The sequence below is a fragment of the Callorhinchus milii genome, unplaced genomic scaffold (assembly GCF_018977255.1).
Source record: "Callorhinchus milii isolate IMCB2004 unplaced genomic scaffold, IMCB_Cmil_1.0 Scaffold5, whole genome shotgun sequence".
Lineage (NCBI taxonomy): Eukaryota > Metazoa > Chordata > Chondrichthyes > Chimaeriformes > Callorhinchidae > Callorhinchus > Callorhinchus milii.
In genome coordinates, this window is record NW_024704746.1 from 26,880,463 (window position 1) to 26,892,642 (window position 12,180).

At 42.6% G+C, this 12,180-nt stretch overlaps 1 protein-coding gene across 11 annotated transcripts in view; it reads left to right on the top strand.

The window, feature by feature from the left end:
• sox5 (SRY-box transcription factor 5) overlaps positions 1–4,927 on the top strand; it is a 192,057-nt gene extending 187,130 nt beyond the window's left edge. For 10 of the 11 annotated variants that reach the window (XM_042335601.1, XM_042335600.1, XM_007897299.2 and 7 more), the window contains 2 exons: positions 2,231–2,447; positions 4,182–4,927. In XM_042335601.1, coding sequence (XP_042191535.1) covers positions 2,231–2,447; positions 4,182–4,488 — 524 coding nt within the window. In that variant the 3' untranslated portion in view covers positions 4,489–4,927. The remainder of the gene's footprint in view (positions 1–2,230; positions 2,448–4,181) is intronic. The other variant, XM_007897303.2, reaches the window with a different exon arrangement.
• Positions 4,928–12,180: the final 7,253 nt, after the last annotated feature.

Consider the following 12,180-nt stretch of genomic DNA (forward strand, 5'->3'; position numbering starts at 1 on the left):
TGCTCCCTAGGGAGAAGGGGAAGCAGAAAGTGTTGATTCTTTCAAGAACAAATTAGACAGATTTCCTTTAGGAAATAATATCTGGGGATACAGTGTATAGTTTGGGACATGACATGTCATGACATGGACCTTGGATCTTCTTGTGTCTAGGAAATTCTTATGCTCTTATGTTCAACCAACATTGCTTCCACTCCTTCACAATGTTAGGCCCACTACAACAACAACAACAACGAGATTGCATTTATTGAGCGCCTTTCACGTCGGGAGGACGTCCCAAGGCGCAGGACAGTTGGATCAGGACCCGAGCCGGGGGGAATGGTCAGGGTGAGGGGAGGGAAGGGAGGGAGCGAGGAGGGGGTAGAGAGTAGAGAGTCACCATCTTCTTTAAGCCAGTTCCCCTGTAAAGGCATCATCATTTAATCTTAAAAAAAAGATTTTTTTTCTTTTAGACAATCAGTTAAAATAATCGAACTGAATCAAAATGACTTGTAACGGCCTCATTTTAACTAGGTGCGATTTTCAGCCATTTACCATTTGAACACATCTCACTGTCTACGTACTGTAGCAGAGGACTGTAGTTCTTATCTTCATTACCCTCCATTAGAGCTACTTTGCTGCCTTTGATTAATGATAGAGAGAAGGGTTCAGTTCACGTTAAGGTCACTGCGTACTTCTGCAGATGACTGGTCCGAAGAGCCTTCCTCCAACGGCAGCCTTTGACCTTTTGGCCAACATCAATCATGCTGAGGTCCGTGCGTTCTGACAGGCTAGATGGTCAATCTGGGCTTTACGTTGCTTGTCAAACGCATAGAGCAATGGTACCTCCAACTCTGCTTCAGAACAATGCAACTAACTCAGCTATTTAGATTGAACACCTGAGGTGCAAACAGACATAACAATATTGTGCACCGTTTTAAGAGATGTTTTGTATTGTGGCTGGTATTTGAGATTCTTATAAAGGAGAATCGTTGCCAAATGTAGGAGCTGTTGAGTAGGCTGAGATCCAAGAACAACCTGCTCCACAAACTCAGCTCCCACTGTGCCACCTTGGCCATTGATAAAGATGTGAAGTGTAGTAAAAGTCATACAACGGCACAGCTCGGGTATAACTAACTAACATCACTTTTGTTTTATTGATTAAGTACCAAGCGAGAGGACCTGGGTTCGATTCCCAGGACAGGACGAAACCTTAGGCAAGTTTTCTTCCTCCACACACACGCCTCTGTTTACCCAGCAATAAGTAGAAACCTGGTTGTCAGTCGATTGGCGGATCGCTTTTCCAGGAGTAATAATACCTTAAAAAAAAATAATAATTTGGTCACTCACCATGACTGCTTGTGGGGCACTGCTGTGCGCAGTTGGCTTCCATGTTTCACCCACAAAATACAGTATAGACCAGTTGGGTCGAATGGCCTGTTTCTGTGCTGTGTATTCCAATATATTTTAATGTAATGTAGTATACAGTCAATTCACTTTACAGTATATCCTGTGAAGCGCTTTGAGACGTCTGAAAGAGGTGATAAGACGCTATATCAAATGCAAGTATTATTATGGTTATTATGTGGCAACCGATTTCTCAGTGGTTGGCAGAGATATCATCTGCTGGGCATGAGGCTAGAGTTAAGTGAATAGACATACATTCTGAGAGCTGCTTTCTATGTCTTGTGATTATTAAGAAACTCAATCCCAACGCTAAACCCTCGCAATGGTAGATGAACTGCAGAGAAGCAACTTTTGTGTTTGTGTTTCACAGTTAATTGTGCAAAGGCCACATGTGATCTTTTACACCATCTCGTACTTCACGGGTCAAACGCCTCGCAGACCAGCAATGGGCCTTGAAGTGAACAGTTCAGCTAAAACCTTTAGGGCTGAAATTCCTCTCAACGCCTTTGGAGATGTTATGTTACTATTGGGATTTCCCTTTTATAATCAAACATCTTCTAAAGGCACTTTGCAGAACTACGACTGGAATTTCAGCACATTTGTGTGCAGTGCTTATTACTTTAGAGCACTGAGTGACATAGAAATATGCGCCAAGTATTCCCCTTGCGATGTTTAAGACACTGTTCAAGACACCAGCACCGTTGAAAAAGTAACAAAAGAAAATGAGGTCAATGGTGCCGTTCAGGTGATGCCAAATGCGTGCCTGTAGATTGTAGAGCCAGAGATGTGAGGAATTTCCTTGTGTGAATTTGACTGACCTGTAAAACCTTCTTTTGTGATTACACAGGGTCCCGCTGGAAAGCCATGACAAACCTGGAGAAGCAGCCCTACTACGAGGAGCAAGCCAGACTCAGCAAACAGCACCTGGAGAGATACCCAGACTACAAGTACAAACCAAGGCCCAAACGCACTTGTGTTGTGGACGGCAAGAAACTGAGAATCGGTGAATATAAAGCACTGATGCGGAGCAGGCGTCAGGAAATGAGACAGTTCTTTACTGTTGGGTAAAAATGGTTACTCTTTCTTTCTTTCTTTTCTTTAAAATAAGTCAATCTATTAATCCTTCCCGGCCTGTGGTTATAAAGAGTCGATTGGCGCTTTTCCCGCGGGTAATAATCCCTTCAAAAAAATATATATATATATACTAAAAAAATTAGAATTTTTTGGTCACTCAATCCACCTCTGTTTGTGGGGCGGACGCTGCGCGATTGGCTGCCGCGTTTCGCTCACGAAACATACAGTCAAGTCGCTTTACATATATTCTGTGAAGCGCTTTGAGACGTCTCAACGACCTGTTAATAATAATGATAATGTTATTCTGATAACTGATTCTGATTCTGTTATTCTGGTATATCAAATGCAAGGATTATTATATGATTATCGTCATTAAAATTTCAAAGGCAAGAGTAAAACCCTTTTTTTTGAATTCGCTGTAAATTCGCTCACACGATTCATAGCGTTTGTCAATTAATCTGTAAAGAGGACATTTGATGTTCTTTTTCTCTCCAAAATGTCTTTCCACCATGAAAACGACAGGACTTCTGTCAGTTCAGCAGTGACTCATCTGGAGGACTAAGGCCCGACTGGTGACATTGCAGTGTTGCCAATATACTGCAATTTACTGAGGCCCATCTGCCTTGCAGGCTGTTTACATGACAATGTTATAGATCAAACCATGCTAAGGCAACATTAAAGCTCAATCACTTATAGGTTGGGTGAACAGACAGTGTGGTGCATCTCAAGATATTCTGGTCAGCGAGTTGCCGTATACTTTGACAGAAGGGCAATGTTGGTTTCATTGAGAGGACGCTGACATCTGTCAAAATAGCTTACAGGGGAAAAAGGTTATACCTTGTGGGATCTGCTATCTGTAAATTCTTACACATTCGACAGAGTAATGGATTGTCAACAGGGTGTAAAGGGTAGTGTGGGAAATGGGAATGTAGGGTGTAAAGACAGCATAACTACTGCTGCTCTTCAGTGTGACTGAGATGCACCTGGAGAGATGGCGTTTCATTCAGTAATAACCCTTACATTTGATATAGCGCCATATCACATCGTTGAGACGTCTCAGTGACAGTTTGGTAGGTAGTTTCGGGCATATGTGCCTGCGACCACCAGGAAGGTGAACTAGATGGACCTTGGCCTTTTTTTCGCCTGCATTTCCTATGTTCTTGAATTGATTGTATATTTTGTGGGCGAAACGCAGTTGCGCACAGCAGCGTCCCGCAAACACTCATGGATTCAGTGACCCAAAACAAATGTTTTTGAAGAGATTATTACCCCCGGAAATTGTTTCCCCAATCGCCGAACAACCAAACACCTTACTGACTTACTGCTGAGTAAACTAGAGGCGTGTAGAGTAAGCAAACTTGCTTAAGGATTCACTCTTCCTCAATCCCTCCGCCTTGTCCCCTTCTTCCCCATCTTCAGATCGTGACTGAGGACCTTCCTCTTCGACCGTGCCTACGGTCACTTCTCTCCACCCCCCACCCACCCCCCTCCCCCCCGGCTCTGCATTTTGCTCCGCCACTGTCAAGCGTTCTGGGATGCTACCCTGCATGAGTGATGGGGGGTGGGTGCCGCTATGTAAATACATGCAAGTTGTTGTTGTTCATTGAGGGGGCGTGTGCCATTATTAACGGATGTTGCCCCTCTGTGTGTGTGTGTGTGTGTGTGTGTGTGCGTGTACGTGTGCGTGCATGTGTGTGTGTGTGCATATCTGTGTGTGTCCGCAGGCAGCAAAGCCAGATTCCTCTGACGACAGCTGGGGTGGTGTATCCGGGGGCCATCGCTATGGCAGGGCTGCCTTCGCCTCAGATACCCTCCGAACACTCGAGTATGTCCAGCAGCCCGGAGCCCAGCCTGCCCGTCATCCAGAGCACTTACAGCCTGAAGTCAGGGGACGCCCGAGTGAAAGAGGAGCTGAGGATCAGCGACATGAACGGAGAGATGTACGAGGAATACGAGGATGAGGACGAGGACGATCCGGACGCAGACTACGCCAGTGAGAACGAGAATCATGTGGCTGCCCACACTGACTGACGGGGGGGGGAGTGGGGGGGTCAGGAGACACCTGGTGACAAGACAAAGCTCCTCATCTGGTCCATCCTACCAGAGGCCAAGCACATTAGGACTATCCGATACACTGACTGTTACTTAAAACTATTAGTCTTAATAAACAGGATATATAGTCAGCACTCGACTGACAACTGGACTTCGGGCCTATGGTACGGGCACGAAAACAAAACGATAAGCTATGGGTAAAACGGTGCCAGTAAAATCAGCTGCTACCCCCCCCCAAGCACTGTGTGTCTTACCCTCCCGAGCTACGTCTATACTTGCAGTTGTTGTTCTGCAACATTTCTATAAATTCTCTCACTCAGGTACACAGTGCCAACAAGTGGCTTTGTGAATGTGTTTTGTTGTTTTAGTGCCACAATAAAGAAAAAAAGGTGTTGTTTTTTTCCCCCCTACCCCCTGTTCCCCCTCCCTGTTTCTCCACCCCCCCCCACCCCACCACCTGTTTTTATTAGTGACGGATGAAAAGATTAAAAAAAAAGTCCAGTGTGGTTTTTTTTCTTCCCCTCGAGTTACCTTTGTTTCAAAGGAAATCTATTTTCTTGAGTATCGATGAACTTGTTGCACCCTCACAGAGTAATTTTCGTTTGTTCGTTCGTCTGTTCGTTCGTTGCACACCGTTTTAAAAAAAAAATGCAACTCTTTAGCAAGTGCCAAATTTGTAATTGTTGGAATAGTTTAATGTGTGTTTTTTCCTACAGTCTTAAGCTAGGACAGCATTATGTTTCTTAGACAATCCCATGTATCTTTCAAACCAGCAGCTGGCGAGATTCGTAGGAAATAGGTGCAGTTCTCAGGTGAAAGGGGAGATGACTGAAGACATGAGAAACTTTGTGGATTCCGTGTGTGCGTGTGGGTGTTATGGTACTTTATAAGATGTCAGACCAGTTAATAGCAAGGCAGCATGTGTGTGAGGGGGGGGGGCGCGGGGGGGGGGGAATAAAATTCCGCATCGTCAGATTCAGCGCTTCAAGACGTCTCGAAGACACGATAAGGCGCTGTATCGAATGCAGGGATTATTCTGATTATATTATTACCCACTCCCAGCTCTTCTGTTGTGTTGCTGTGATTCCTGATCTACTTTCCCCAATGGCTTGCGGAGGCTGCTTCAATGAACACCAAACTTTTTTCACGTGTTCGTAAGCACTTAAGAATAACACAATGGATCCTTGAGAAAAGAAAGACAGAGAGCTATTTCTGTTGGCCGCTGTCTGATGTGTTTTGCTGAAACTATGCCAGTCAGGCATTAAATCGGTATGTGAAACAGACACAATACCTCGGATGGTTTTTATTTGGGGGTGGGGGGGGGGGGGGGGTGGGGTGGGGAGGGGAAGGGGAGCGAGAAAGAGAAAAGAACTCGCTTGGAGAATTTTGTCTCCGTCGTTAGGAAAAAAAAAGGTTTTGGATTAAGTGGAAAAAAACTATTGCTTTGGTGTTAAAAAGGTGGAGTAGCTGATCATATAACTGCATGTCAGTGTTTCATTTGTATTTTTTGACTGTATTTTTCGATTTTAACTGCCTCTTAATAGTATAATGATGGTCAGCTATTCCCCCCCCAGTTAGTAACTTATGTATAATTTATTTCCTCAGTTCTTCTCTCTTGATTGATTGATTAATCGGTCGGTCGATTGATTGATTGATCGATCGATTGATTGATTGGCCACACAGCATTCCTGTAGTTGTAGATATTTAAGCCTGGTATTTCGATATAAACTTGTTTTTTTTTGTTCTTTATTTGGGTCCACGTGTTGTCATGTTATGATGTTTAATCAAACGGGAGTGAAAATAATTTTGACAAGAGTGAAGTGAGGATCTTTCTCTCATCCAACTCATTTCTATTTAATTATCACGGTTTATCATTTTAGAACTGATTTGCTGAAGCACTCTATAACTGAGAAACAGAACTGAGAAAAAAAAAGTGTTTTTTTTATATCACTTACTTGATGTAAAATGTGAAAACGTTTTTTACTTTGTTCGACTGCGTGAATCAAATTTCGGACTCGTGTCGTGCGAGAGATTGCCTTGCGTCGAGCGGATTTTCTTTCACCATTTTGTTTTTGGACACGCTGTTTTATTTATGTGACTCGAGACGACAAGAGTACTTTGTTTTAGCTCCATGAATGGCTTTCCACCCATGGCGTCATGGTTTGTAAGCCGTTAGGGATCTATACGCCAACACTGGGAGGCTGTGTTGGACTTTTTTCATTTCCTTTCCCTTTATATTTCTTGTGCGTTTCGCTGGCATTTGCATTCTGTAATCCCACCCCACCCAGCACCCCACCCCACCCCCCGCCCACCCACCCACCCACCCACCCCCAATCTCCAGACTACTCAGTTCTACTGATGCTGTACTGTTGAAACATATTTATTAGCCATCAAGTGGCTCTAAAGGTATTAAGACACAGATTGTGTTGAGGAAGACAATCAAAAACAAGTGGAGCTTAAAACAAAGTAAACTGAATCTACCATCTCAACTTGAAATTGAAAAGAAAGATATGTAAATATAACATAGAATTATAGATTTATATTTTGTTCATAACACATAGTGTAATATAAGTTGTATATTTTCATGTTTTTTCGTTTCTGTTATCATTCATGCCACAATAAAAGAGAGAGTCCTTGTACTCTGTGAAAAAAACATGTGTTAACACCATCTGTTTCTGCATTATCCCCTGCAGCCTTTTTGCAGTTACAGCCACTAATAAAAAAAACTTCAGTATGTTCCTGATCTCCTTGTGCTCTTTATCTCTCTGACTATATCTGCACTCGCTGAAAAAAAATACATTAACAAAGAGCAAAGTGGAAAATCGTGGCTCGATTGAGAAGTGTTGCTTTTCCCCCCACATTACCTTGTGAGTACAACCAGGTGACCCTTTGCCCCGTGTTGCTAATTGAGAGGTCAGAGAATAACCCAGGTCTGCTTCGGTCTGACCTGCGGTGTCGATGGTGTGATGTCTGGCGTCTGAACCAGTGCTGGCATCAAGTAAAACTAACTCTGGTCCAGTTTCACAGTGAGATTGAGTCAGTCATTCAGACTCAGGCTGATGTAAACCACTTACACGCCAAGCTCTCTTGTCCCGAGACTTGCATTCTTTTGGCACTTTGACAATTTTATGGGAACAAAAGATATTTATTCTTCCTGAAGAAATGGCTCCACACGTTTACACCCCTTCCTTCAGTGCTAAGGTAAACTGCTCAGCCCATTTCTCCAGTCTCTGTTCCCCTACCTGGCCTCATTTCCCACTCACTCATTCCATGTTTGACTCTCTTTAGTATCCTGTCTCTGTTCTTCAAGAAACTGACTGGTGTTCTGCGTCAACCTCAACTCTGCCTGCTCTCTCTCTCCCTCTCTCTCTATCAAACTTAGCACAACTTGTATATGGTATTGGTGATATCACGAGATTTAATGTGGAACATTCACCAAAAGAACAGGAAGGATTAATCTTGAATTTTGTGCCAAAAGTCTGGTCAGAAAGGCAGAGAACAGAATGCCATCTCTGCAGATCTATCCCTTTTTTTCATTTGGAAACTGGTACCTTATCCTAATTCCTTACCTCCTTGACTATCTATGCCTTCAGTCAGCACCTTGATCAATGTCTCATCCCACCTAATGTAAAGTGCTTCAAGATGTTCTCCTTACATGAATGAAGCAACATTAATAAGTGCAAGTTGTTGTTTGTCAGTTTTTGCACATTTTCAACCAGCCATTGAGCAAATATTCTCTAGTGAATTAAACAGTAAGGAGTTCTACCCATTATTGTTACATTTATCATCAATTAAACTCCCATGTTTTGAATATCATGCACTCAGCAGGAAGATTATAAGCAGAAAGAAAAAAGACTCACTGAATTTGGCTCAATAATAATATTAATAATCCTTGCATTTGATATAGAGCCTTATCGCATCTTCGAGATGTCCCACTTTGTGGTTGAGACTTGTTTTCATTGGTAAAACAATACCTGGAAGGGGACCTGATCCAAATGCTGAGTGAATTGGATAATAATAATAATAATAATAATCCTTGCATTTAGTATAGTGCCTTATCACGTCGGAATGGGACTATAGAATAGAAGATTTTTTTCCCTCTATTATCAATGTATGTGGAGCTGATTTCCAGAAAAAAGCAATTAACACAATAAATGTAACGCCTTTTACAAAAATGTAATAGGATAAATATCTGGCTGGAAATGGGATTGAATGTTTTAATGTTAACTACAGATAGAGATAATAAAATACATTTAAGAGCACAATGGTTTCTAAGCTGCTGGGGCAATGGAAATGTCATGCTTTAGAAAGCAGGAGGTCAAAGATGAATAATGTAGGATGTAAGGTTAGGGAGCTATTCTCAAATTGTGCTCAATTGACTTTGGGGAGCATGGAGAAACTTTAACAAATCTTCTTTCAAGAGACTGATATATTGCGTAGTCTTTGATAGGGTAAGTTGTACATGCTCTACCCCTACCTTTCTGACCTGCTTTCTCCCCATTCCACTGCCTGCTGCCTCCGCTCGGCTGGCTCTGGTCTCCTGCTTGTCCCTCAACCCCTCTGCTCCACCGCCCTTTCAGCCACCACACCCCGAAGCTTTGGAACTCTCTCCCCCAATCCCTCCACCTTGCCCCTACCCCTTCCCCTCTTTTAGATCACGACTGAAGACCTTCCTCTTTGATCTTCTCTATATTGCGTTCATAATCACTACTTACTCTCCAATAATAATAATAATAATCCTTGCATTTGATATAGCGCTTTTCACGTCTGGAGGACGTCCCAAAGCGCTTCACAGAACACACTGTAAAGTGACTTGACTGTATATTTGTGGGCGAACGCGGCAGCCAATTGCGCACAGCAATGTCCCACAAACAGTCGTAGATTGAAAATGACGAATTTATTATTGTTTTGTTTTGGAGGGATTATTATTAGGCTCTGTGTGGAGTAAGGAAACTTGCCCAAGGTTTCGCCCTCTGCCTGGAATTGAACTCAGGTCTTTCACTTGCAAAGTGAGTGCTCTAACCACTGAGCTACAGGACTCCACAATGCATTCTTCTTTCCACAAACAGGACCCTTTACTTAACTGTGCTGCCCAGTCATATTCCCCACCCTCACAATGACTGCTGTCTACCTGCTAGGAATCATTATGAAACTGGTGAATGGATTCACACCGAAATGTATCCCCTTTTGTCCTTTATTTTTGCCCACAAAATATACAGTCAATTCACTTTACAGAATATTCTGTGAAGCGCTTTGAGACGTATTATTAGACGTATTGTATTGCAAGTATTATTATTTATTATTTTTATTATTATTGCACACAATATTCTGACATGAGCAGCTCTAAAGAGAGTCCAGAGTAAGGTATTGGGACTCAACACAAACTCTTTGATACAGATGGCACAGGTGTATTGATTACACTGGTTTTCTTCCAAACATACTGTTGGCTATTAACGATTGTTACAGCAGCTGATGGAGTTTTCTGACCTTGTAGATACAGAATTTCCATTCGATAATGTAAACCAATAGATATTTAACTAGCATCGAAGGTGAAAAAACAACACAGGTACTTGCTGGTGGCAGCTGACTTTAAGCAATGGTGAGAAGATAGAATAATTATCTGCCGAAGGCCTGATAAATTTACTCCATCAACAGATGAATTGTATATATATGTTCCCGTGGAGTTAGTATGAGACACTTTATTGCACATTAAACTAATTAATTGTACAATAGAATCTCAAATACAAGAGAGAGCAAAATCACTACCGTTCAGCAAACCATTCAGGCAGTGGTATAAACACTTAACGTTCACTAAATATTACTTGCTCAGTGAAGAGCATTCAATTATCTCTTTCCATTCTTATCGTGTGTCAGACTGGCTCAGTGGAGGCAAAGGGTTGTGGGATCAAGCCCCACGTCAAGACCAGGGCACTCATGTAGACTAGGCTGACACTCCAATGCAGTACTGGGTGGAAAGGTGTTATATTGCTGGAGATGATGCACTTCGGCTGAGACAGTAAAACAAGTTCCCGTCCGCTGGCTCAGATGGATGTTAAAAATCCCATTGCACAATCTGTGAAGAGGAGGAAATTTCTCCCCACATTGTCCTGGTCAACAATCCACCAGTACAATTGATCACTCACTTCTTGGCTGTTTGTGGGACGTTGCTGTGTGCAAATGGCTGCTGCATTCGCCCACAAAACACAAAACAGTCACTGCAATTCACGCTATATCCTGTCAAGCACTTTGAGATATGTTGATGCTGTAATGAGGCACTAAATCAAATGCAAAGGCACTGTAAATGGAAGGATTATTATTACCTTTAGTATTTGCAATGCTCTAATTAATTTACGAAGCAGGCGACATTATGTATTATTCCAACTCCTTTTCTCCCTTTCCTTACCCCACCCTAAAGTTCTCTCCTCTCGCTCCTGAACGTGCTGATTCTTGCTGGAATATGATAGCAGCAGTCACTGGCACCCTCCAGTATCTCGTCCAGATGGTTATTCTTCTTGGGAGAGCCAGTGCTAACAGAGTACGCAACTCAGGGGAATAACAGCATCGCCTTCAATCCCAATCTTGTGCTCACACCAACATCCACATAAACACACAGAAATGTTGCCTTTCAAATCAGTCATGTTCATTGGGCAATGGCTGCTGAGGAAACATTGGAAGAGATGTATGAGCAGGAGCATCAGCTCCTGCAGAATTGTCAGCCGTGTCTCAGTTTCGAAGCAGATCTGCCTCAACAGTTCATGGCACCGTATTTTTTAACCACTCTGCTTTCACATCCGTGCAACTCTTTTCCAGTTGTGCTGAAATCCTCACCAACTATAAGGAATAGACTGGGGTCCGCAATAATAATAGTAATAATAATAATCCTTGCGTTTGATATAGCGCTTTATCACACCATTGAGACATAAAGCGCTTCACAGAATATACTGTAAAGTGAATTGACTGTGTATTTGTGGGTGACAGGCGGCAGCCAATTGCGCACAGCAGCGTCACACAAACAGTCGTGGATTGAGTGACCGAATTATTATCATTTTTTGACGGGATTATTACCCCCAGAAAAGCGATCCGCCAATTGATGGTAACAAGAGGGTTCCTACTTACTGCTCGGTAAACAGAGGCCTGTGTGTGGAGTAAGGAAACTTGCCTCTGGTACCCACCGACACTCTAATTAGATTCACTTTTTCCATGCATTTGCATATCCTAGTTTATACAAACTCAATTCCCAGGAATGGCTTCTTAAATAGCTTTCAACAACCTGTTAGCCTGAGTGCTGCATTATATCTCAGGAATATTTTGATGTTGTAGGAGACTTTAAGAGACTATACAATATCGAACTGGCTGTTTCGTTAGACCATGAAAAGTTTACCTGCTGTAACTTTCAGTACTGTTCACTCTCAAACTCTCCCAACTACAATCCTGCAATTAAACTCTTATCTCCTGGTATCTTGGAGCATGTACTTATGTTAACAGTTCTTGCTGAGTGTCTTCCTGGTGTTAACCAATGCCTCATGCTATCTCCCTACTGGCTTTTAGTTGACCATGGGACATCCCATCAAACTTTCTTTGAAAGGACACCTATTACCACACATTCCAGGTTTCCTGAGAGCAAACTTACATACCAAGTTTATAGCACATTATTAAACTAACCAGTCTAAC